Source organism: Caloenas nicobarica, chromosome 2, assembly GCF_036013445.1.
Source record: "Caloenas nicobarica isolate bCalNic1 chromosome 2, bCalNic1.hap1, whole genome shotgun sequence".
NCBI classification, from domain to species: domain Eukaryota; kingdom Metazoa; phylum Chordata; class Aves; order Columbiformes; family Columbidae; genus Caloenas; species Caloenas nicobarica.
The window spans coordinates 76,370,290-76,396,754 of record NC_088246.1 but is presented as its reverse complement, the minus strand read 5'-3'; the positions used below and the strand labels follow the sequence as shown (position 1 = coordinate 76,396,754).

At 37.0% G+C, this 26,465-nt stretch overlaps 1 protein-coding gene across 3 annotated transcripts in view; it reads left to right on the top strand.

Moving 5' to 3' along the window:
- The window catches only part of EXOC2 (exocyst complex component 2), a 131,094-nt gene extending 105,930 nt beyond the window's left edge, over nt 1-25,164 (top strand). For 2 of the 3 annotated variants that reach the window (XM_065628311.1, XM_065628310.1), the window contains 5 exons: nt 14,474-14,529; nt 17,823-17,945; nt 20,282-20,343; nt 21,477-21,536; nt 23,767-25,164. In XM_065628311.1, coding sequence (XP_065484383.1) covers nt 14,474-14,529; nt 17,823-17,945; nt 20,282-20,343; nt 21,477-21,536; nt 23,767-23,860 — 395 coding nt within the window. In that variant the 3' untranslated portion in view covers nt 23,861-25,164. Of the gene's footprint in view, nt 1-13,719; nt 13,792-14,473; nt 14,530-17,822; nt 17,946-20,281; nt 20,344-21,476; nt 21,537-23,766 lie in introns of those variants that run through there. The other variant, XM_065628312.1, reaches the window with a different exon arrangement.
- Nucleotides 25,165-26,465: the final 1,301 nt, after the last annotated feature.

Below are 26,465 nucleotides of genomic sequence, written 5' to 3'. Positions count from 1 at the left end.
GGTACTAGTTAGAAACAATCCATAACAGTGTGTCTTCTCCCCTGATAAAGGTGCTTAGTGTCTTGTGGTGGGGATTCTTCAAGGGCCGTACGAAATCTAGCGTTGTGGTACCTCCTGTACCACCTGTGTAGATGCAGAGAATCATCTTAAAGTACCTGGGCTTTGGCCCAGACAACTCAGCAGCGGAGGTCCAAAAGCCTTGAGGCCATTAGTTAAGCCCACCAGTCAGTTCACATTCTGGGTTTTGGTTTGAAATGCTGCACAAGGGGTTTATGGTCAAGCATAAACAAATACTGAATTCAAGATGAAAGAGGAGAGAGAAAAATTGTTTTCTAGTCCCTGAATGTGTGCAGTACTTAAGGATGCGGTAGTTATTAACATTTTTAAAAGCACTGATGAAAATGCAATCTCCAAGATGAACCTTGCCACTGGACAGCTAACCTAGCAGAGTGGGAAAATAGCTGTCTGCTCAGTGCTTCAGTAACACTTTCTGTCCAGAGGTGGGTGTGTTTAGTGTAACAACACATCTCCGCTTTCTGTACAAAATTTCTATACAAATTTCAGCCTGGAGCATATTCTCTCTGTAGCCAAGTTATCAAGCCCTTGAACTTACTTTTTAAGTGGGAAAATATGATAGACTTCGAACAGCACAGCAGATCCATTGTAATAAAAAGCATTTCATTAGCTTAAAATTTCTTTACACAGCGAATAGCAATTTAAATTTAATGAAACACTTAAACTTTATTGATGTGTGGATTAAATTATAGTGTTGGACTTGTTCAGTGGTTGAAGTAATTCAAAATTATTAAAAGCCTTTACTTTGAACTGTGAAAAATCTTAAGCTTTCCAGTTATTGTGGGTCACTCCTGAGTCCAGATAGCTTCCAAATGTTAATTTTGGACTTGTACAATTTTTAAGGATCTATTGTTCAGGTCATGCAAAGACATTCTTCATTTTAGATTCATGCCCTTTTCAAAATGCTGTAGGGATTCAGTGAAACTTGGAAGTGAAAAACTATGAAATAGTTACACTGGAAGCCAGTGCAAGTTTCCACCTTCACTAATAAATAGGATAAATATGCAGTCTCACTGGATACTGTACATGCCTTGCAACAATTTTGATCTCATTTTTTGTTTTTCCTAGCAGAGTAGAGGACAGTAAGGTTTATTTGTTTTGGTTCAGTTGTTGGTTTGTTTGTTTTGGTGGGGTTTTTTACTGCAGCAGCATCTCTAAAAGCTGCTGTGGTCTGATTACAACTCACTACTTATTTAAAGAGAGAGATTAATAAAATTCTACATGAAATTCAGTTTATGGTATTTTTTTGCTGTAAATTTAAGGTATACTTTTGGGAGTATTTATTACTGATTTGCTGGTCTACATGCATTTGACTGCAGTACATGGTGCAGTTTTAAATACGTATATTGGTAAAAGTCAAAATGATGACTACCTCTTCAAGGTCATTGCAAGCTACCAAGTGGGGGGAGTGGAAGGAGAGGAAATAAAAAAAAAAACCACCCTAGATTTTACCATAGAACTCAAAGTTGAGAATTTGGTAAAATGAAGCAGAGCATGACCTCCTACTATGAATCCACCACATCTGTAACCACGGTGCCTTTCTTTGCTCAGATCTTTCCCGTGCATTGACACTTCCACCGTGCCTACAAAATACTGCCACCTATTAGCGTTTGCTTGTAAGCTAATACCCTGGCTTTGATTTGGTTGTGAATTTGCTGAATGCAGTTACTAAGGACAAATAAAAATTCCATGTATCCAAAAATGGTACACAAAGCAATTTTGAAGTATGTAAAAATATTAACAGCCAGTCCTGTGGGTTTTTTGAGCGTGATGACTGACTGCTTGCATACTTTGAGTTAAGAACATTCACAGACCTTTGTAGAATCAGGTTCCAAAAGGACTGGGTTTTTTATATTATATCCGTGCTGCCTGCTCGTTACCATAGTACTTCTGATATAATTCAATAGAAATAGCAACTTTAAAAAAAATATTGTTATTACTTCTAACAAAACTGTACCATAAAAGACGGGAAAATTGTGTATCTTATTGCTCCTAGTAATCTTTTTGCTCAAAGCACCACTTGTAAAGTTTCTTTCTTAAAAAAAACTCTTTTTAAAAGTCCACACTCTACTTCGTTTTGCGATGTTTGCCTTTTACTTCCCAAAGTATATCTGTCTTAAGTCACTCTATTAAATGCAGGACGTGTTTCACTGGTTACTACTTTTTTTTCTATAGCTTGAAGGTTAGACAGATGCAGGACATAACTGGACACAAAAATTATTGGTGTCTGTATTGTTCCAAATACTTTCTTTGTGAAATTGGTCTCTTTTGGATCAGTTGGCTTAAATGTTCTCATTTCTTGTAATAATAATAATATTTGAGTGACAACTGAAGTAAATTCATAAATATAGTATATCTCTAAGCCCATTCTTCATTTATGAAATTGCTGTCATTTTGCATATGACAGGCTATTATTACAGTACCAGTGACTTCAGGAATTGTGAGAAGAACACACGGTTTCCTGAGTGAGTCTGTGTTTTGAAAGGTTTTAATAATTTTAGGTTTTATAAAATCATGAAAGGACACCTTCAGGGTGCCTTAAAAATGATGTGTTTGAAAGAAATAAATGAATATTCTTGCAGACTATGCTTGGTTTGTGTTATTGAAAGGAAACATTGCTTGAGATTTTTGGATTCAACTGTTCTCAGTTTTGATAGAGATGTTGATTTTTAGTATACCTTACAATTAAAGAAGTTACTTGTTTTTCTGATTGAATTGCTCATTCTGCATCCTTATGGTGCATATAGATACACTCTTTCATCTGTGAAACACTTCGTTTTTTTAAATTGACGCTTCTTGCCATAAATCTTCCTATATTGGGATATCTGGGGGCTTAGTCTGTGTTGCTGACTTCTACTCCCACTGGCATCACTGGGCACGTGAGTGGACGTTAACCTGCACATCTGTAAAGCAAGAGATATGCTGGGGATTTTTGATTGTTGATTTTTCAGCACCTTACATGTTGGTTAATAACAGGTTCTGTTGTATCAAAAGAAAATCCTTCAGCATTAAAATTGTTCTTCTACTGGAAATCTAATGATAACAGGACTTATAATAATCATAGCATTACGTGTATGTTCTGAAAATTATGGGAGGCAGAGGAAGGGAATTTGTTAAAAATTTTCCTTGGGAAGAATGAAGCAGTATTTGCTTAGGAAGCCATCCTATAGCTAGCTAATGGATTACTGGTAGAAAAAATTCAGGTAATACTAATGCATCCTTAGATGTATTCATTTTCATGTCAAGAAGGAGGGTTTGTTATATCTAAGAATCTCTCACATAAATTTAATTCTTCAGAACCTATTTTTCCCACTCAGGAAGAACAATGGGTTTGTTTTAGATAGCATATATTATGTTGTAGTTGGACGAAATGTCTCTTCTCATACTGCAATTTTTTTTCATTTACCTCAAACCAGCTACTTTATCTGATAGTTGTGATTATTTGGTACTGTTTGGTTTCCCCTTAAGTCAAACATATATAGCCACTTAAATTCAACCAAAAAAACTGAACAGCCCCAACACTGTTAATACTGAAGTAGAAACAGTAAGATATTTTTTAAGTGCTGCTAAATCTGTAGGGCAGCACACTTGTTGGCTGTGAAGTGTTTGTATTGTTATTCTGTCTCAGGGTTGCGTTTCTGGGTTGCAGCCACATGTTGATGGGGCAACTGTGCAGGTAGAGCACCATTTCATGGCTATAACTGTGCCAAATAATGTTGTTAATACTTAAATGGCAACAACAACAAAAAAGTTTCCGTGGGTCATATATCTCAAGTACTGGGCTCAGCTAAGGGTGATTGATGCATTGTTTTACAAGTGGTGATTTAGGTGAGTGGATTCCTCAGATGAAGAGGTATGGATGGCTATGAGCTCTGAGGTAGCTATTTTTTTACATTAGTGCATAGGCTTTTTGTCTGGTTTAGAGGGTTTGTGGGTTTTTTTTTTTTCTTTCACCATTTACATTTCGGTTACCAGATTAACAGATTGAAATTTGACTTATTCTGCAATAATACAAGTAATTTGAGAGTCTTTATGGTTCGATTCTCAGTATAGTATGCAGCATCATTTGCTCATGACCTTCAGGTCTGCGTTGGTAAAAGGCCCCTTACCCCTTATTACTGTGTTTGATGGAGGAAATGAAAAGTAAATCCATCTCTTAACAAGACTCTCGTGAGAAAATACATACATATCAAATTGGCCTTGAGCTACCTGCACATCTTTTAAGTACTAGATGCTAGCAAACATCTGCTTCCCAAGTGAAGCACTATTGGGCTTTGCATTTCCTGTTGTGGTCTTCAGCCTTTACAGGTTTTGCTCCTTATCTTCTTAGTGATAAAGCAGATTATAGTCTCTCCCAAGAAGCAGTGGATTTTAATGTGTGTGGTAAGGATCAGAAAACAGCAAGTATTTGGATTTCAGATTTCTTCAGCTGTCCCTCAGATCCTTCTGGCAGTTTGGAAGCAGTAGCAGAAAGTTCAGAACTGCCTCAGCAGCTTCTTTTTTAAAGACATCTTGGTTTGGTCTTTGCGCAAGGGCACAGAACCAGTATTATTCTCTTAGTCTGCTCTTGTAGACTGAAGTTCATGCGTAGACAAAAGTATTAATCACATTATTGGCAGTCTTTAGAGCTCTTACTACTCCAAGCCAGCTGAAACACAGAATCTTTCAGGTTCTTTGAACATCATGACATAATTTCTATTGTTTGAATTAAAATAGTTCAAAAACTACAAGTAACGTAAGTCTTGAAAGCCTTCATGTTTAATGTTTTTGGAAAGTAGTTTTGTGGCTACTTGTGTCAAGTCCTTCAAGTGACATTCAGTGTGTTACATCAACATAGTTTCATGGCTGAGAATAGGAACAAGGCAACTAATTCAAAGATGTAGCACTCTGGCCTTCAGATCTCAAAATATTTAGCTAGGTTCTGACTCTCAGCGATCAGGCTCTGTCCTCCCTTGCTTCAGAACTGTGCTTTGTCAAAGCACTTTCCTACGTAGATTACCAGTAATTTCTTCATTAAATTTCAATTATCGATAGCTATTTTTTTAGGTCACTATCAGTTCTTATGACTTTTTCTCTGATTCCTAAGGCACTGTATATTTATAATTACCACGAGATATGCAGAGAAGAATTTCAAGGAAACACTAATCTGATTCACAATTTAATTAGTATGGACCTAGTAAGAACAATAGATTTATCAAAACATTTTCAGTTTTACCAAGAAAGACCTGCTAATGGGCTATTTATAGCACACTTGTATCTATTTTTGTCAGTAGTCTAAGGACTGACTTAGGACAAACGGGTTAAAAAACAGGAAATGTGGTTAAATAAGTGGGTAATCTCTCCAGAGAGTTTCCAGTTTGCCTACACGTTCACATTTTCTTCTGAATGTACTCTCAAAACAACACTAAGTATAGTACCTTGAAATCCATCTCCGTTTAAAGAAGGGAATATTTCTAGCAATAGCAGGAAGTGGCCCAGTGAAAAATTTTACATGCTTGGTTAAATTCAAATGAGGTTCTGGAGTCACTGTCTGTAAGTGGTTTTTTTCTGCTTTAATAGCATTGGAGCAGGTATATGACATTTCAGTTGGTTCTGGTGTATCACATGAATCCATAAAAGTCTGTGAACACTGTAATTGTATCTTCAGCTCTAGACTAGTTTTAAATAATTACTTTCATCCAACTTTATCCTTTCTTTTACGTGGGGCTGTATTTATTTGTTAATATACTATGCACATATTTTTTAAAATGTGTATAATCATGTTTGGAGGTAGTAAAAATAGTGTTATTAATCAGACTGCATAAATCTTGCTGAAAAGTAAGGAATTGACTGAACATAATGATGTCTGTATTTCTTTCTTTGGGCAAAGCAGAAGCAATAACTAAATGAAAGCCATTCTTTGCACTGCTCGTTATTTGTTTTTCTGACAGCCACTAATTATTAGCTTTTTAAAAATCAGCTTGAAAATTACTCGTGAGTCAAAATGGGGAGGGAACATTATAAATAAAGCGGATTAAGTGATGGTAAAGGTTATGACCTGGTAGAGTTGTTCTGTTTTTAGAGCTACCACCCGATATAAGTGTTTGGCTCTTAGCGTCCTACAAACAGTTTTCTGAAAATGTTTTTATCCAGGGCAAACAACAAAGTGTGATAGCGAATACTTTTTTAGTAATCAGAAGCAAACAGGCTTGTCTAGCTACCTTAACTTAGAAAACAGGCCACTGATAGTACCGGTATTTGAAGCTGATTTCCTATCAACAGTCTTTGAAGGGAGAAACCTGTGTGCTGTTGTAAAGAGTAGAGGTGAGCTGCTTTGTTATGTCCATGGGGAAATTCCAAGTCACATCTCTATGGTTTTTTTTACCTTTTTTTTTAGAAAAAACATCTGCCGGGTGTCAGGTTAGATGATATCACTGTGTGGGTGGGGGCGCTTCAGTAAAATAGCATGACATACTCAGTACCAGTGCTGCAGGTCATGAAAGGCTCACGTCTGCAAACGAGTCAGGTTTCTGTCTATTCCACGGTTAGGAGACTGTCTTGAAAGGTATAGGCTTCTTGGAAATTAAAAAACTACTTTTCTAAATGAGGTATTGCATTCAGTATAGTAATTGCAAATAGTAGCTAGGTTTTAAAATTATCTTCCAGAAACATTAAATAATTTAGGGCATTTTCTAATGAGGCAAATACGGTTGGTTGTTCTAGAAACATAGGAAGTTTTCATTCAGAATGGAATTTTAATTATTTCAGTTAATTCCTATGTTTGAATTAAACAGACTGTCAGTCACATTAAATTTCCCCTGATTATAAATGTTAGATTTTTTTAAATAGTTTTGAGAGACAACACCTTGATTTTTAAATGCATTTCATGTAGCCTCGGGCATGCTCTTGGTCCTCAGGTGTAGCAAATGCCACCCTATTTTTCATGTCATCCTGGGCGCTTAATTCTAAACCCACATTGCTTGTATATTTTTTCAAATCCAACTTGAGTGTTCTGAAAAAGTCAGTGAATAGATTTATACGACATAGCTTCACAATACCAAAATAATGTAATTATTTTAATTTATTTAATAAATATTTATTATTTAATAAATAATTTTTTGCTATACATACTTCATAGTCCTGTAGCCTGAGTCTGAAGTATTTTACATGTAAAGTATGTCATGTTTATTTGGAATGCTACATACTAAAAGTGAAGATATTTTCGTGTTCATTTTAATTTTCACTTTTAGTCTGTGCTGCCTGTTGCTCATTTCTTGGGATAAGGTAGTTGACAGAGCTTTGTCATGCTCTGGGAGGTGTCAAGCAGTCATCTGTAAGTATGAGAAGCCTAGAGCTATTCTGCAGATCTCTTAAAATTTGTGTATGAAGGTATGTCTGCACATGGTTTTTTTGTTTGGTTGGTTGGGTTTTTTTAATTATTCTAGCAACTTCTGCGTGCAGACAGTGCTGACTGCTCTGCTGACCTGCTGTGACCTCAGACAGTGTTTCACTTTTTAGTGCCTCTTCTCCCTCCCACCCATTCAGTCTTACCTGTTTGTATTTTTAGTTTTCAAAAACAGATTACTTGATTTTAGTCGGAAGTTATGGGTTAGGTTAGATAGAAAAGTGAAATTCTGTGGTATATGTCGGGCAGCTCAGCTTGTCGGGAGACATCCATCTGATCTTGAAATCCCCAAGCAGAGGCACAGGGCAGGAGGGTGCTCACCTGGGGTACTGCAGAGCACTCTGCCTTTCGGAGAGCTGCAGAAATACAGATAACAGGCTGCCATCCCACAGGGCATCCTGCTAGCTCATACTGCAGCTTCTGTAATGTGAGTTTCGTGGGGGAAAAATGTCTGGACCACACTGGAAATCATGCTAGAATAAGTGTAGTTATAGCAGTTGTTCAATATTGCTATTGCTTCAGCTGCGATGCAGCCAGAACCTAGAGGAAATTTAACAGTTAAAATCAGACTGTTTAAAGAAGTTACATGGCTTTGTGGACACCATTCATTAGTTTCCTTTTTAATGTGCACTACACAGCGCTGATTAACGACTTGCAGTAGATGTGTGGGGGTTTTTTTTTCTAGTAGTTTCATATAGCAGATTAAAAACCTAGAGGAGCTGCAGGAGCTTAACTGACATACAGTTTACAACACTTTGAGTGTGACTTGCTGTAAAGTTTGATACTATGTGTCTGAAACTTGGAGATTAACATTAACATTGCCAATATCGATTCAGTTAAATATGGCAGTAGGGTGTAATGTAATTGTAAAGAATATATATCAAATAATTTAAAAAGCAGGTACCTTCCTTAGAACAGAGGAGATGAAATAGTATTTTTTTTTTCCATTTGTCCTCCTCTATGGGTTACTATTCCTAAATTCTTTATCAGCATAAGCAAGTGAAACATCCAGGAATGGTCAAGTATCAGTGCTGTGCAGCTAGGTGTGAAAAATATTAATCTCTTTGGATCACCAAATTCTGTTTGTTTTTATTTTTGAGGAAAGTTTTTATTAAAAGATAATCAGGCAAAAATGTTTTCAGACTGATTGACTGTTACTGGCATGACTCACCAAACAGAACAATAAATTGTAAAAATATTGCGTACAATTGGACGGGTTTAAAATTTGAAATTTCAGACTCCCGGGCATCAATTTTCCTAGCTCTACCAAGTCATGTTCAAGCCTCAAGGCCAACAAATTTAGTGCTCTCTTTTCAGAGGCACTAAGAAGCATTGCTACCACCACCAGCAGTTGCTTGCCCATGCAAGCACTGGCCTCCTACAGAGGCCAGAATGCTCTCTGTTGTTTCCTAAATTGGTGGCTCTGTGCCTACCCAAGTCTCATTTCTGTTTCAGTCCCTCAGAGCATAGGTTTCTAATAAGCGAGTCAACTCAGTCTTGAAACAGGACTAGTAGCTTGGTCAACGTACAAAGAACCATTCTTTCCTTTATGGTGAATCCTTCTCTTTCTTTGCTTCTTGGTTTTTTTTGGGTTTTTGTTTGGTTGGTTTTTTTAAAGCCAGAATTGAGTGACAGCTGTCAAACTGTAGAACTTCCTGCATCTTGCATGGCTTTTTTAACTCCTCCACAGAAGAGCAGCAGCTTTTAATATTCCTACCTGATTTTCATTTGACTGTGAATTTGTCTCAGAACTTTTTTTCTTTTGACCCATCATAGCCCCTCATCCTCTCATCTGGTGTGGTTTATTGCCAATGAGCAGAGAGACCTGCTGACACCAGCTACTTTCTCTGAATAGTTATGTGCTTTTATCCTCCTCTTTATACAAGAGTCAAGCTGAAAGGCTTGTTCAGTGAGAGGCAGCAGCACGGTTGGCTCCCCAGTTGTCCACCTCAAATGAGGTTCCAGTCTCACAAGAGTTAATGTCGAACCCAAGGTGCCTGGGTTAAATTTTTTGGTGTAGTTCAGTTGTCCTAGCTGAACTTCATTCTTTGAACTTGAGTCTACAGAAAACATTAAAATGTTTGTCACTCATATCCCCTCTCTCTGTCAAGTCACACTAGAAGGACTGGGACATTTGAAGACCCGTGTTGACTTCTGTCAGAGAAGCAGCATCCTGATGAGTTCAGTTTTACTGTGTCTGCAGCTTTTGCTCTATTTGTGCGTGCAAGTTTTTGTAGCTTCTTTGCGTCTTAAAATTACACATATGGCATTGCAGTTCCAGCTCTTGCATGCTTATTCAGTCACTTTGGAGTTTCATAGTAGAATGCTGTCATCTAAGTACTTGGGGGAAACAGCTCTGAGAACTACATGTGGGACAACTGGTAGCACTACGCCGTCTGAAGATCTCCTGAATGACTCTTGCATTGGCAAGCTAGAAGTTTAGTTTCTGTTACTCCTCAGAACCACAAATCTTTTTCCCTTCTGCTTTTCCCATAGTTTACACAGTCATCCTTGCTACAGCTCAACTGTATTGTTAAAATTGCTTGTAAATGTAGATTTTCTGATGGATTTAATTTGTTTAAAAAAAGAAAATTAATAGGTGATGTAAACTGAAGATTAAATTTAATGGATAATCTTGCTAGATGTTTCACCAGTAAAAAGTACAGTGAAGGCCCCAAAACTGGGAGGTACTGTTTTAAAGTTCCTGTCAGCCATTTTGATAGCTGATATCAGCCATTGATAGTTTGAAGGACAGCTGAAACTGTCCTTCATTTTTACATCTTCAGTCTTCCCATCCATTTGTCTTTAGAGCAGTATTGGGGCTTTGTTAGTGGCAGCTAGAATTCCAGCAAGTCAGACTCTTCGGTGTTAAGAATAAAATGGGAGTGGAATGCGTTTATGCTGTAACAGAATAATAACGTTTTCCTCATAGAAATTGCAAGGGCTTGTTGAGACTTTCTTTAACACATTTTTGTCAGAAGCTATGGAAAGGCATTGTATTTGTGCTTCCATATGCTAAATAAGAGCTATTTTAGACTTAAGGATGTTATGTTTCACCTGATTAGCCTAATAGTTGCAACCTACAGTTATATGGTGCGTTAGCATTCAGTGCTGGATAATAGGACTGGCAGCATGGTGTCCCGAAAACTGTAATTGCGTGGGCTGCTGAGCAGCCGCAGAGAAAGCTGCACAAAAATTCTATTCTAGATAGAATTTTTTCATTTTGAAATGAATTTCACAAGAAATTCACAGTTGGATGCCACTGCTTGTATTTCCAGTGAATCATACTCCAGAAGAGTAATACTTTGCTTCAACAAAGCCTACCACAAACAGTGCAGTGATATAAATCAGAAATTGGATATTTTTTAATTGTAATTTTTCAAAATGTAGTATAGTTATTGACTATGCCTGCAGGTCCTGACATTCAGATATGTTTGGCTTTGTCTCCACACACAACAATGAAAATCCTCCACAAATAAGAGAAAAAGAAGGGCTGGGGGGAAGTACCCTTTTTACTTATGCTCTATTCATGATAGGAAACTAGCTCCCTGCAGCAGTGGTTGTCACAACACTGCTTATTTAATAGCATAGTGAGGGCAAACCTGTTACACAGTTACTTTTAATTTCCAGCCTAAGTTTACACATGATCAATTCATTTATACCTTGCTTTCTTGTGCCAGTATTGTTCTTCAGCTTAGCTAGTTCTCCCTTCTCTCCCAGTCTGGTTCCACTTACTTGCATTTTTGGAGTGCAATTGCATCTTCTTTCCATCTTTAGTTTGTTTAGCTTTCCAAGACAAGGTCTTTTAGACAGATGCTGCAATTAAGGCAACTACAGTTTCATATACATGGACTGTCTCTACACTGCTTAACTTTGCACAGTTTGTGCTGAATTATCTGCTCTTAAACTGCAAAACCTGTGTAAGAAACTGAGGAAATCCTTGATCTTGTGCTGAGTCCCCTGATCATAGCAGGACTGGACCTGCTATGAAAGGTCAGGAACAACTAATTAGTGCTACTGGAATGGCAAGAAATTATCTCCTTTAAGGTCTCATTTCACCCATTTATCCTTGTATGTGGTACATAAGAATGCAACGTAAAATATGTCTGCTTTTGCTGAGGTTTAAGTTAGCAAAGTTGTCTTACAGCTGGGATGGGCTAGCAATGTATGATACTAATCTAGTGTCACTTCATTTTTTCTATAGGTTGCATCTCAATTCCATTTAGTCAATTCATTTTGAAGTCTTCAGTTATAAAATCATCATTTATATCTGAATCTTAGCTGTGCACCGCCAGACAATGGTGTTTAACACCTGGTGCTAATGTTGCTGACATGAGTATTTCACGCTTTGTAAAAATTAACAGTACCTGATTATGGTATAGCAGTGACTGTCTCTTTAAGAAATACTTTATGGAAGGTTTCCGCAGACACAGTTGATAGGCAACTTTTACTAGCACAGTCAAAAGTTGTTTAATTTGGGTGCTCTCAGGAGCTTGGGTGGGAAATGAGGATTCTTCCTTAGAACCACATCAGCCTCTTACACAACTCACCTGCTTTGGTCTCTGTACATTCCAACTTTTCATTTGCCTCCTCAATAACGCTTCTTAATCTTGTGTGGCCTTTGTGCAAAAGTAAAATCACATAGTTTCCACATGAAAGATGCTACTGTCACGAGATGAGGCTGGTAGGTAGCCAAAAGCTGAATACCACATAGGTTTGCAGACCCAAGTCAGCACTTTGCACCCAGAGGTTAACTGCAAACCAGCTCCCAAATTTGCCCTGTACCTCTTGATGTGATTTGCATACATTTGTCCTCTGTTATATGAAGCTCGCAGAGGATTTAAACTGGGGCAGAGTGAAGTAGAAGGAAAACAGTAGAAGAGGAAAAAGGAAGGGGGTGTTACATTTCCACATACACCGATGATCTTTTGGTGTGGTTCTAGTACTGGTGTGTAGCATTCTTACTTTGTTTTGCAGGTTACAGAGGAGGAGAAAAAAAATGACAGTTTCATAAAATTTCTGGTATTGCTCTATTCCTCCTTCTCTTCCTTCCTTGTTGCAAGAAATCACTAAGATAACAATAAATTATAAGCTTGCAACCTAGTAAACTGTGCTGTTTGACTTGTTGTTGGCTTAGTTTAAATGGAAAGAGTGACTGAGATTTTTCAAGCAAAAAATATAGACAGCAAGAAAAGGCATTAGAGATGTTTTGGAATGTGTGGGGAAAGCCTTGTGTTTTTCTTTTTCAGTTATTTGCATCTCTTCCAGAGTGAGAACAGAACACTCCTTCTATAAAAATCTTGATGATTTTGTATTGTATATTCAGAAACCAAACTGCTTTTAGTGAGAGCAGTAAAGTCTGATATGTGCTTCTTTGCTATGAACTGTTTAAACAGAGACTCTCTCGATACACGGGCCTGGGTGCAGAGCTCAGCTACATCCTGATTGCAGATTGGAACAGGACTCACTGTCCAGCTTCTCTCCCTCCACCTTCCCCCAAACATCCTCGCTTCCCACAGGAGACCCTGATGCCCTCTAGGAAGCTCCCTCCAATCTGACCTCCAGGCTGCGTCACGCGGTGCAGACACTGGCGATGAAAGTGTCAGTAACTCATGCAAGGGGGTCCCATTATCCTTTCAGCTTACTCTTACAAAATTTTCATCCATAATGGTCTAAGAAAGAAAGAACAAATGTCTGCTTTTTAGATCTTGAGGCGAGTTGTGGGACCAGCGGTTAAAAAAAAAGTGGGCACAACTGAGATGGCAGTTGTGAGACACTATTCTCCCATAGAATAACTCATTTCTATGATCTCAGGTAATTCCTTTTAAAGCTATTTTTCATAGCAGGATTAAGCTGCTGCATCAGTGTTTTCTGAGGAAAGGTGGAGCAAGTAAGATGAACTGATTAAAGGTTCGCTTTGTAATTTTTATAACAGAAGGCTTAATCACACTGTGATCTCTGAGCCGTGCGGTCTCACCAGTCTTTGCCCACGATTCCAATCTTTTACTGTCGATTGAATATACCAAAGGGAGTGATGGGTTCGTTGCACTTTCTCTGATTCATGCTAGAGTAATTGAAATTAGAAGTTGAGGTCATGTCGATCGGGTAACCCTCTCGTTACTTTATGTTGCACTTCCAACATTTATACATACTTCTAATGAATTAAATGCTTTCTAGTTTGCCTTTGCCTACAAAGTGAAGTGCCCAAAAAAGCAAATGGGGCGATTTTAGATTTTTTTTTTTTTTTTTGCCTGTTTTAGATCTCACACAACTGGAGTCCAGATCTGGGAAGTTACTCCAGAGTTACAGCAGCATAGGGGACTAAGAGCCTGTCCTGACTAAAGCATACCCTGTTGGATGTCCTGTTTAGAATTTCCTTTGTAGTATACATTGACAAACATTTCATATGCTTGGTAAATAAAATGCTTATTTGACTTCTCCACCCTCCCCAAGAGGAAATTTCTACTAAGGCATGACATCTCCTATAAACTGCTGTGAGTAATATCTTCTGAACCTCTCTCAGAGAAACAAGAGTACTTGCTATTTCTATCTATAGTAATTTACAGTCAGAGAAGCTGATAAACTAGCAATATCTTGCTGAAGACAGTTGTACGAACAAAAACCCTTGACTTCTCTCCTCCTTTAGAACTTACCAAGCTGTGGTGCATGTTCTGTGCCATAGTATGTGTATTCTACCAAGACATCCATAATTTATTTTTTAATAATGCTAGGTTTTTATTAAATTGCAAAGTTGGTTAAAGAAGAAGAATACTGAAACAGGAACCTGCTGGCTTTTTTAACCTTTTGCTGTAAGGAAACATGTCTTTCTCCATTTGATTTGAAAAAGGAAATAGACTGGTGGTGTGGCTATGGAACTTTCTCTTTCTGCCTCTGATTGCAAAAGTACTAGTGAAAGAATGAAAAGAAAAAGTACAGTATTGAACACTACAATATTATGGCTTTGTTGAGACAACAGAATGGAAGTTTTTAATTATCTTGTTTGTTTTGTTTCAGGTGTCAGAAACTATTTGAAAGAAGCATTAGTGAATATCATTGCTGTACATGCAGAGGTGAGAAAAACTTCAGGTTGTTTCATGCTTGCATTCATATGAATAATTTCAGTATACTTTGTGTGGCAAATCCTGGCTTCCATCACCCACGGAAACTGTACCTCTGTTGAAGTGTCTCCACTATAGATGTAAGTGCTTTGGGTTAGGTTTAGCCAACCAAGTGTGCAACTACAAACTTTTTTAAGGGCAGAAGGAGATCAACAGTTCCTGTTTATCCTCAGTAACACCCCATTACACCTTTTTGTTTCCGCTATCTGATGAAGAGGAAAGCCAGAGTCTAAAGCTCAATTCTTCCCTTTTCATGCAGATTAAATATATATATACAGAGATGTACAGATAGATATGATGCTCACTTTCTCTGATGAACTTTATTTTCCACAACATATGAAAATGAGCTTGTGCTTTGCTTTGGAATAAGTGTTTAACAAACGCCACTCAGAGTGCTGTATGTCATTCTTGTACATAGGATAAAAAGTGGAAGCCTAAAACCAGAAAGTTGTATAGTCTCTGTGTAGCACAAATAGTGTTTTAAATACTTAGGTAGGTAATGGCTTATAATAGGGAGTGAATATTAAAATACTATTATTAAAATAATATTCTTAGAGAGCTGCAGTTATTTGGCCTTTTGTGATAATATGCAGGAGTTTTCTGTAGTCCTTCAAATTACAGCCTCTGTTCTACATATTCCTTCCTTCTAATCATCAAGAGTGTTACCAAATTACTAGTGGTCTTGGTACAAGCATTGGTAGTAATATCACTTTTAACTTTCAAAATAGCACAAGTATAGCTGCTCTACCTTTTCCGTCTACTTAGAATATGACGAGATTCACTTGAGGTTTTTGTTTATTTTATTCCTCATTAAATTACAAGCATTCATATAAATTAAAGCACAAGATGTTTCAAAAAGACGGACCCAATTTCAAAGCAAAATTATTTCAAATTGGGTCCATCTTTTTGAAACGCCCTGTATTTTCAGAATCTTTAAATATTACTTGCGATATTTTTTTTTTATTCAATTCCAGTATTTACTTATAGCAGTTTTCACAGAAGCATTGCTGATTCTTATCAGATGCTTTCAATAAGCAACACCAAAAATATATACCAATGTGACATTCATTTTAATGTTGTTTTTCAGTGTAGTAGAAATTAATAAAAATGAAAATGAGAGGTTTTGCTTTAAAAAATTCAAAGGCATTTGTGACTTATTGAGCTTCTCCTGTAAACATGCACGCTTGTTAAAATGCTGCAGCAGAAAGGTGCACTGCCGTGCTGACTTCATTGAGACCGATACTGATTTTGGCCCAAATAGTGTTGCCTCATAAATTTCTAGATGTGAAATATTACAGAAATATGAAAACATGTGTCAAGATGAAACTCCCATTTCCACTGTTTTCTGGTGAAATTCTGTAAGCTGGGTAAGATTTAAGTTTAGTTAGCAAGGCTGCAAGTTTCTGTAGTTTGAAACAGCAAAATTAACCATCAGCTGAACAGCAAGCATGGACTGAAGTGGAAAGAAAATTCTTTCTCTATCTTTGAATTCAAATTTAACTGAAATCAAAATAAGGGCTTCTTGTTGCAAATTTCTGATGATTCACTGTTGCTGAGAATTTTTTTTTCCTGGATTCTGTATAGTAACTTCAAGAGTGTTCGTTGTGGGCACAAATATTCTCTTCTCAGTAGAAGATTTTTGAGTGTGTTCCTGGTATGTTTGTGTTGAATTGCTCGGCAATATTTGCTGCTGAATAAGATGACCCCTTCCCAAATTGTTACTGGGGTTTTTTGTTGTTTTGCGTTTTTTTTTTTTTCTTACTATATAGCTAAGTATGTCACTTACTTAGCTTTTGTGAGTCAAAAGACTTAAAACAGGCTGCATGTTTGAATTAGCAATGATAACAGCTGAGAGAGCTGACATATATGTTGTCAGTGCATTTAGCCTCTGGTGCAGACCTGCCTTTTGGAACAATCAGCTTTATGGGATCCCTGATCCGTAATGCATTACTTAAGTCACTGAAAACTGTGTAGGAACCTTGCATCCTTTTTTTTTTTTTTTCTTTTTTTAACCCACTAAATTTACTTTCACATGTCTGAATATCTTCTGTCAATTACAACAATTCCTTGTCAGACATGAGCTAAACTTCACATAAAGCAAGAGTATTCTAGTAAAAAGTCATTCAGCTACTTAATTTTTTAGATCATTTTAAAGCAGAAATTGAGGGTAGGGGGAGCGGCAAGTGTTTAAAAACTCTAAACTGTTGATTTGCCTTGCACCGCTCTAGTCACATCATCTTCAGTTCCTTGTGTCACCTTCTCCCCCAACCCTGTGCAGTTTTAGTGCAGCTTTATCATCACCTTTAAGTCTTGAGACAAGTTTGGTCTGTCTAACCTATAATCTCACTTCCCCCTATATTCCAGCCTCTTGGCCTGTATATTCCCCAATTCTGTGTAGAAACATCATGCTTTTTTTTTTAAATTCACCAACAATTTCTTGCTTCCTTAAAGCTCCCTTTAAGGAAGATTGGTTTCTTCATGCTTTCCTTCAGGCATAGATCTAATGTTTAATTTTGTGTTGCTGTTGTGTTGCAGTTGCTATTTTGAACCTCAAATGGAAGATCCAAGTACAACTTTAAAAAGTTGCACAGATAAGCAGTTTAAAATGTTTGTCTTGATGCATGTTAAAAAAAAAAAAAAAAAAACAAACCAATAAGGTGTAATATTTTGCCAGGGAACTAATAAATGGCAGTGATGGAAAAACATAAATGGAAATCCGTGACACCGCCATGCTCTCAAACCTTTTCAAAGGTTTATCTCTGCCACAGAGCACAAAGGCACCAGCCATCTGACAGTGGTCAGATATTAAGGATTCTGGAAAAAATAGCAAAATACGTGGGTAAAAAGTGGCTGAATGTGTCATTGGTCAGTCTCACAACCTGAATTAAAGGTGCAGTCTAACAAATAACACTCTATGTACAACCACCAGACTACCTGCATCCATCAGCTGAGAGCACATATTTTGTGCTCACATATTTTAGATTTTTTAGGCATTACAAGAAAGTTGTCTTTATCACATAACATTGCTATTAACAGACATAATAAATCAAAGCACAGGGCAAGCACCAAAAGAAATGCTTCATAATCCAGCTGCTTTGATTTTCTTTTTTTCTTTTTTTGTCCATTGATAAAAATAAAATTATCTTTTCAATCAATGTTTAATGTTTTTTCATGAAATGTTACTGTATAAAATCATTCTGTTTATATAGATATTGTGCTTATGATTCTTCTTTCATAAAAATCAGGTGTTTACCATTTCCAAAGACTTAGTTCCTCGGGTAATGTCAAGGGTTGTAGAAGCAGTCTCTGAAGAACTGAGTCGACTGATGCAGTGTGTTTCATCCTTCAGCAAAAATGGAGCTTTGCAGGTACCCGAATACTTTGTATTGTCAAACATTTGAATCTAGAAAACCGAGAAGAACAGAGAGAGGTATAATCATTGTATTTGTTGGATTTATTGTAGCAGTGAAAGCAAGGAGATAAAAAGGATTACTATACAACCTATTTCAGATTTATGGATTAATACCCTTTTGGGATACTGGTTGTTGGATTTGATTGTATTTTAGTGTTGTCTTTGTGTCTGAGTGCATACAAAGTTAGCTGTAGCCTATGAGATAGAAAGCATCATAATGGTATCTATTAGAAATGTCACTAGATACTGTCTTTGGCCTGTCATAAAAAAAAGACAAAACAATTTCGTGATATTTTGAGATTTTAAGATGTTGAAAATGTGATGAAGTAGGGTCCTGCAAGTCTTTGCAAAACTAGTCACTTGTCTGTTATACTGTTTCTACATTAGCACATTGTTGCAGCATGGGTAGAACAGATACTCTTACACTGTCTTCTTCATTTATGGCTAGATTTGTAGTTGTACTTACTGTTGAATAAGTTTTAAAAGACTCTAAGGAAAAACATCTTTTTTTAAAAAAAATCCCCTTTGGTCAATGATTGCTATGGCTGTAACAGGCAAGAAGAGCAAACTCCTAATTTTCATTGTACATGACAGCATTCTTGCATTATGATGGGAAAATAATTATCCAATTGTGAGCCTTGTTTTCCAATTGCTGGTAGTAATTGCATTGGAAAGAGAATTAATGTAGGAAGATCACATCCAAATAAAATTGTTGGACTATTTAAAACGAAACCAATGAATAGCAACAAAGCTAACAATGTATCGTTTTTGTTTGACTAGATAGCCCACCATATGATCTTGCTGCCCAAACCCATAATTGAAAGGATTTTTTCTCTTCTGTAAATTTGTCACTCCTGGTCATTTTCTGTTCCCCTGAACACAGAAAAACCTGTCTGGCAGACAGCAGCGGTGTGAGAGTGATCTGAGCGTGGTCAGGCTGATTAAAAAATTCCCATTCCTGAAGAGAAGCCTGAATCTGTATTCCCACATCCCATGACCCACAGCTTTGTAGGGTTTGCCATTCCACCATGTTTATATAGATTGTGGTACCTGAGAATGTGACACTTACCCATGGTACTGGTACAACTTAAAATACAGGAAAGACTCCAGAATCTTATGTGTAGGACTTCAAAAAGTCCAAGGCTGTTCAGCGTGGAGCACCATACAAAAAGTGGTGAAACATTCTGTGGTGAGAAAAGTATTTCTAATGAGTGTAAAATTGGTGGGTGGCTGTCTTGTATTTTGTGCCAGAAAGGTCTGGCACTAAAAAAGCATACATCTCAGCTGGCTTCCTATCTAGGCAACAGATGAGGGGAAGACCTAAAAGCCAAAACCTTTCATTAGAATTGGAATTAGATATCTGTGTTGCATTATAAAAAGTTTTGTTTTGGACGATTAATGCCATGTTAGTTGGGTCTAAATGTAGATTAGTTTCTGTAATGGCTAACTGGATTCAATTTTATCTTTGTGATGAATAAGAACAGAATATGAATTTGGATGAAGTTCGCTTTCTGTTTTTAAATTCAATGACTTAAAGTATTGATCACATGCAGAATGTTTCTATTTCAGTTAAAACCTGCAATGATAATGATTGCTTTTGAAAGACTAAAGGACGATCTGTGAAATTTGTTTAATCCTTGAGTTCATTCTCCACCATAGTTTGCCTAGGTGAAAACTAATACCTGGACACACAGTACTGTGCAGGAATACCCTGTGTGTGCCCACCAGGTGACAGACAAGAAGCAGAGCACAACCATTCTACTTCCTCATCTGTTGGAAAAAAATAAATTCAACAGGAAAACCAAGAATAAAATGTGTATTGACAGATTTTTGTATTCTTGTGTTTCCTTCCTCCCTGGCCAAGCTGTACTGTAAGAAGTTAAGCTCACTGTATTTAATCAGAAAATTTTTTAAAAACACCACACAGACAAAGACAGACAAATTAAGGTTGTGTCCTTCTTTCTTTCTATCACAGTACAGAAAAGATGGAACAGAACTGAAGATTTATTACTGTTACTGAGGGACAAGCCAATGTTTTTAGACTGCTACATGGTGACCGTACAAACAGTTTGACTTGAATCAAAAGTGCAAAATTGTTCCTTTTAGCTGTCTCCTGCCATAGCAGCATGGCAATGAGAAATACAGGAAACAGTTAAAAGCCAAGTCTGCTTACAACTGCAGCGGACAATCATATTTGCCTCTAAAAAAAGATAAAGCTTTGGTGGGACACTGGTATTCACTTGATGAAAGGACATTGTGTCATTTTTTCAATATTTGTATTTCTGTCTTTAGGCAAGGCTTGAAATCTGTGCATTGAGAGATACCGTGGCCATATACCTAACACCTGAAAGCAAGTAAGATGTGCTGTAATGTCTGTTTTTTCAATGTAACGGAATCCTTGGTAAACGTGCAAAAGCATATAATGTAAATTAAAGATTAAGAAATTTTGCTTCAAATAGAATATGTGATATACTAGGTAAATATACAAAAACAGATTGCTAGCAAATTTTTATCAGTTGAAAGAAAATAATTACTTTTTTGTTTGTTTTTTACTTGACTTTTTAGACACAAACTAGTATTTGCCGCTCAAAAAAAGATTCTTAGCAGCAGTTCAGCTGCTGAGGAAAATGATGCTAAAACAAGACAAAAGCATGTCACTGAGTTTTATCCAGGTTTTTGACAAAAGTCTCTTAAAGCACACAACAAAGAACTTGCCAGACACATCAGAGAGGCTACAGAACCAGCCACTGGCAGGATCCACTGTTAGGGATATGGAAAATTAGGGCTGTCCACAAGCTTGTACAATACCCTACTCTTTTTCCACACACCTAATCAAGGAAAGTTAATTCAGCTTCACACCATCTCTTAGAATGAAAGCCTTCAAAAGGCTTTCAGCAATCTATCATTAGTGAAGTGCAAGACCAAAGATAAATAGTGCAGGACAGAGTCACACATTAATGTAAAGGGAGAAGGAAAAGCATTAGCAGCATCAGTGGTTGATGTAGTCAACCTAAGTTATTTTATGAATCTACATTGCCTCAATGCAAATCTACTGTATTTCTCTCCATAGGCCTCCTTCTGTAGGGGAGGATGCAGTGAGCTGTCTACTGAGCACAGAAAGCCAAAATGAATGTTTTATCTGTGCTTCATACTCTGATGGTCACTTAGGTTGAGGTAGAAGGCAGATTGGCAGTCATCTGTAATTCTTGAAGAGTCCCAGATGTCCAGCACAGTCTTAAATCAGCTGCTGATTTAACATTTCCTGTTGACGTATGGTATACATCACATTAGGAGTGTGAAGAGACCTCCTTGAACCCATGACCGCTTTATGTTCAATTTGCACATGAATGTCAGGTGTCAATATTCTGTTAATTTATTGAAATAAGAATGGATAAAATATAGCACATCTCCATGGAATTTGTAGAGAGAAACTGTGAATGCTGAGACTTGTACCAGTGGAACATGGGTATTTTTGTTTTCCTTACAGCTCAAGCTTTAAGCAGGCTTTGGAAGCCTTGCCTCAGCTCTCAAGTGGAACTGACAAAAAGTGAGTATAATGCATCATCTTGTCTTCTTTCTTGTCTCTGGAGCCATTGTTTTTTTACTCTTCTATCAGAACTTTGTTATAACAGGGTTGGTGTTCACTGGATTTGACTCTTCTGAATTACAGAGCTGAAGCCTCTTTGGACAGAGTTGAGAATAAGCTAAATCCTTGTTCATCACAGCCTCTTAAATTACACAGAAGAGCCAATGGTTTTGTGGCTTATCCCTCTTGCCCATCCTACTACTGCCAGTTCAGTGTAGCTCTGTATTTATTTTGTAATTTATTTTAGCCTTCCTTGTTAATCTTAAAGTTTCTGTGGGGTACATTGTCTTACTGAATTTAGCAGCAATAAAAAAATGGCCAAGGAACAAAGTCCAAGCTTTTGCCAGGTGATATATGGGGAACTCTCAAAACTGACTTGTTCCATTTTAAAAACAAATAAGAAGGGTCTTTGCTTCTTGCATCAGGAGGAGGAATTTTTTCCCCACCATAGCAACATTTGACAACCAAGATGTTGTGCTGTGTTCAACCTGGCATTTGGTAGTCTGTTTATTAAGCATAGCTTAATAAAGAGTAGTATGGTAAAACTAGTATGGATTTGTAAATTAGTATATTACATTATATGTAGATGTTTTGAATTTGCGATAGGTCAATATTATGGTACTTTCAGGAACTGAACTACATCAAATCAGTTTGCACTTATCAGTCAATGTAGAGCATTTTGTAGTCACATGAAGAGACTGTGCAGGCCATAGTCTGCAACTGTGCCTTCATCCAGATGTTCTCTGTCTATTTATTCAAAACTACTCCTCGCAAGCCACAGCAACTCTCAAGATACCTCCTTGCCTTATTTAGCTCTTATGCTTTATTAAAGATAGGAATCCATTTTGATTGAGGAGATTTCGTTCAACTCAGACTTTCTCAAACACCTGTAGAATTTTTTTTTCCCCACTTAATCAGAAGCATATGAGCTTCATGGAACAGATGAGAATCAAGAACTGCATCACTTTTACATCTGCCTTGGAGTTTTGAGCCCTGGACAGTGCAAAGCTTGTTCTGTTCCGGAGGTCATTACGCTGTAACTGTCGTCGTTCCAGGCAGCTCCTTGTAATCTACATGTGGTTGTGTAAAATGACACACATTTGTGCACTGATTTAAAGCTGTTCATTTCTGTTCATTCACACTCATTACTCTGATAATACATTATAAAGTGGCCATAGTCGTCTTCCAGAGGACCTACTGAGGGAAGCAGATACTGATTTTGTGGTTCACGTTCACCCCTGCCTGGGTTTGTTTGGGTTTTTTTAACATGCCGTATAATTTCTTCTGTTACTGGCTGTTCAGTAGTCACAGCTTGCCAGAAAGTTGAGGTGATACATGTCTGCCCTATGTAGTTTGTTTCTGAAATAGAGCAAAATGTTCAGAGAACACATTGTTCGCTAGAATATGGGGAAGAATGTAACGCACAGGCAAGACTGTAGAACTTCATAATGCATCTCCACTGTTTCAATAAATGTCTTGTACAACAGAGCCATCAACTTCCTTGGTCGTACACCTGTAGTTTGCGGATTCTAATAAGTATTATCCACTGCACCAAGTACCTTCTTGGCAGCTACGTAGATGTAAATGAACCATTGTTATGCTCCAAAATGAGCTCATACATAGTTTGTTATCTGTGAAGGACAAAACCACATGGTTGCCAATGAATTATTATTTCTCTTAGAGCAGTCATACTACTGATCTTTCAGCCATGATATTTAAGAGAAATCAATGAAATACCTTCCAAAGACAAGTTTGAGAGCTGAAATTCACAATTCAACTGCACATGAAAAGCCACAGCCTTGACCAAGGATACTGGTTTTATGGTATATAGTTTGGCAGTTTCTGGATTTTCCTTACAGAAGTATCTCATGGCACTCTTTGCCAGTCCTTTTGCCATTGTTTTCAGCAAGTGTCTTTCAAGAAGATGATCTTTATCTGAAAGGAAAGCCATATAAAGGGCTATTTTATCACCTTGATAAAACCTCTGTGGCTGAGTCCTCCTGTGGCCACAGATCATCCTGACACATTGACATATTTCTAAATATCTGCAATATTTAGATATTGGAATAGATCCAATTTTAAGCCCTTTATTTAAGCAGACAATGTCCTTGAAGTCACAGAATAGCCAAAACTTTTGGTAATTGTTCCCTTTTCAGAATCTGCCAAAGTCGTAACTATTTTCCTTTTACAGGTTACTGGAAGAGTTACTAAACAAATTTAAAAGCAGCATGCATTTGCAGCTGACCTGTTTTCAAGCTTCTTCATCAGCAATGATGAAAACATAGACAACGACATGATGCAGGCAACTCAAAAGACAAGAGTGCTTAAACGTCACCTATTTTTTTCTGCATTTCTTCCATTTCTTTGAAGATTCTGAAGAAAACAAAAGGAGTTTCACTGAAAAAGAAATTATGAGCTCCAATTCTTTGAGTAATGGTATGATGTATACTGCTGAGTGAGACTTCTGGTTGTAAATAGCTAGAAGGAAGAGCACAATATGTCATTGGTTTTGCTGCTTCCTTCTTACTCTTTTTGTATTTTCTTGTTCTTATAGGCTTACTACCACTGTCTTTCTCTTGCCTCTTGTTAGTCAGTCCTCTTTTCATCACCAATTACTGAATTTGTGTGGAGGGGAATAGGGATTCAGGAGGAAAGAACAACTTTACTGCCATTAAGATATAGTTACACAAAGATCAAAAACCATCTTCCCAACAGGGAAGATTTGACACTGACTTTCATTCTGGAACTGGATGTAAGATGCAGGAAGCTATAACAAGAGAGCAACTAATCAAAAATGGTCTTGTTTTGGGACGTGAGGAATAGGTTTAATTTTATAACTGAAACCATGACTTGCAAGTCAATCATGCAGTAATAATATACTCTTCATGTATTTACAGTCATTTTAAGTGGAACTTTTCAGAAACAGTGCACTGAGTTTTCAAAGAATTTTTCAATGTCAGCTGTTTTCTTTTGCCAGTTCAGTTACATGCTTTAAAAATAACAGTGTACAGGTCCTGTAATATGGAATACTGAAGAAACGCCTTGCTGCACATGTATTTACTCATTAAAAAAATTGTGTGTAAGTAGTAATAGCATGTTCAACGGAAGCTTGAAACTTCAAATATATGTCATTATTGACTTCCAGGGAGAATCATTAAACATATGGAGCAATGTTGTTTTGTTAAATGTTGTCCATTCTAAACTGATTGTAGTCTCAGCTGCTGGTATTAACTGAAATAGTCATCTAGTTAGTTGAATCTGTTAAAGGACTTCACTGCAGCATAATAAAATGTTAAGAAAGATGGTCATAAACTCTTACAGAATTCCTCACTTTCCAAGAAATGTGATTTCTTTGTGAATTTTGCAACTCTACATTTTCTACATTTGTATCGGACATGTTCCTAAGTATTGAAAACACATTTATCATCTTCAGGCATCTCTTTATTGTAACATCATTCTCTTACTCATCTTCTGTTACAACAGCTTGTTGCTTGTCTTTAAATCCTGAAGTCAAATGTTTTGTTTAGTTGCCTTTCTAAAGTAGCACTTCAGAACATGTCGTTGAGAGCAAACAAGAGAATAGTGTCTAAGGGATCAAAATATTACTTGAATTCAACCTGATGTGAAATAAATGCTCACAGTCAAGTCAGAGTACTGGATTTCAATAAATCCACTTGGTGGAATTAAGGAAGTCACTGGGCATCATGCTGCAACAAGATGTATCGGAATCCCTTTGCATGGAAGGAGAGTTGGGCTGCAGAGACTTCATAGCCATAGCAGGATGCAGCTCCTCTGAAAAGAAGATTACAAAAAACAAGAAGTGGTTGGTGTGGTTTTTGAAAACAAAAAAAAACCAAAACAAACAAAAAAAAAAAAAAACCACAAAACAAAAAAACAACCAAAAAAAACCCCCCACGACTGTTCAAAGATACAGTGAGGTTTAAAAATTAGTATTGGAAGTGGAAAAAGACTGGGAGACCACGCCAAAATACACTGTCAGCTAGGGCTTGCAGAGAAGAGAGAGGCAGCAAGGAAATCAAAGTAACAGAACTGAAAGGCTCTGACATTTAAAGCAAAGGTAAATGCTGAAAACAGTACAAGAGAAAATAAAGTGAATTATTATGTGAACTTTGAAACTCTAGAAAAGTCTAAAATCAATACAGACTGGGAAAAAATGAAATAAAAAACCTAGAGAGCTTTATTTCTCATTTAAGAGAAAAAAATAGGAAGTAGTAAGGCTGTAAAATATCTCTTGCTAAAAGTAGGTAAAGACTTCTGGGAAAATGTAACCATAATATGCTGTCTTGAGATAAGCAGCCTCTGGAGATGTTAAGGCATTCTCCTATTATTGTATTTTGAACATTTATTTTGAACAGCCATGAGTAGTTCAGGAGGTGGGCAAAGAAATAATAAAAGGCAAATTCTGTATCAATGTAATGGGAGGGAAGGGACATAGAAAAAATATTTAAGTCCCCAGTAAAATGATGGGAAAAAAATAGGGAAAAATTCATTACGTGCCTGGACATTAACTTATTGAAATAGATCAAATAAGTAGCATGAGACAATGAAGAAATTCTGCCCCTTCTCACCCACAAAATGTTTATTTTTTAAATTGATATTCTTTAGAAAATATATTTATGAAATGTGCTCATAATGCATCATTATTGAAGTTAAACACCTTCCTATAGCTTTTAAAAAGCCACTTAGAGAGTTTAAAAATATAAAATGAACCACAATCCTGCTAAGTTTCATGCATGTGCTGAATTTCAAGCGTACAAATAGACATGAGACTACTTGCTCCAAAGATCTCCTTCAGATGTTGTGCACGTGTGTCTGACTTTTCAGGATCAGGGAAATTGTATTCCGTGGCTTAAACCTCTGGCATCTTCC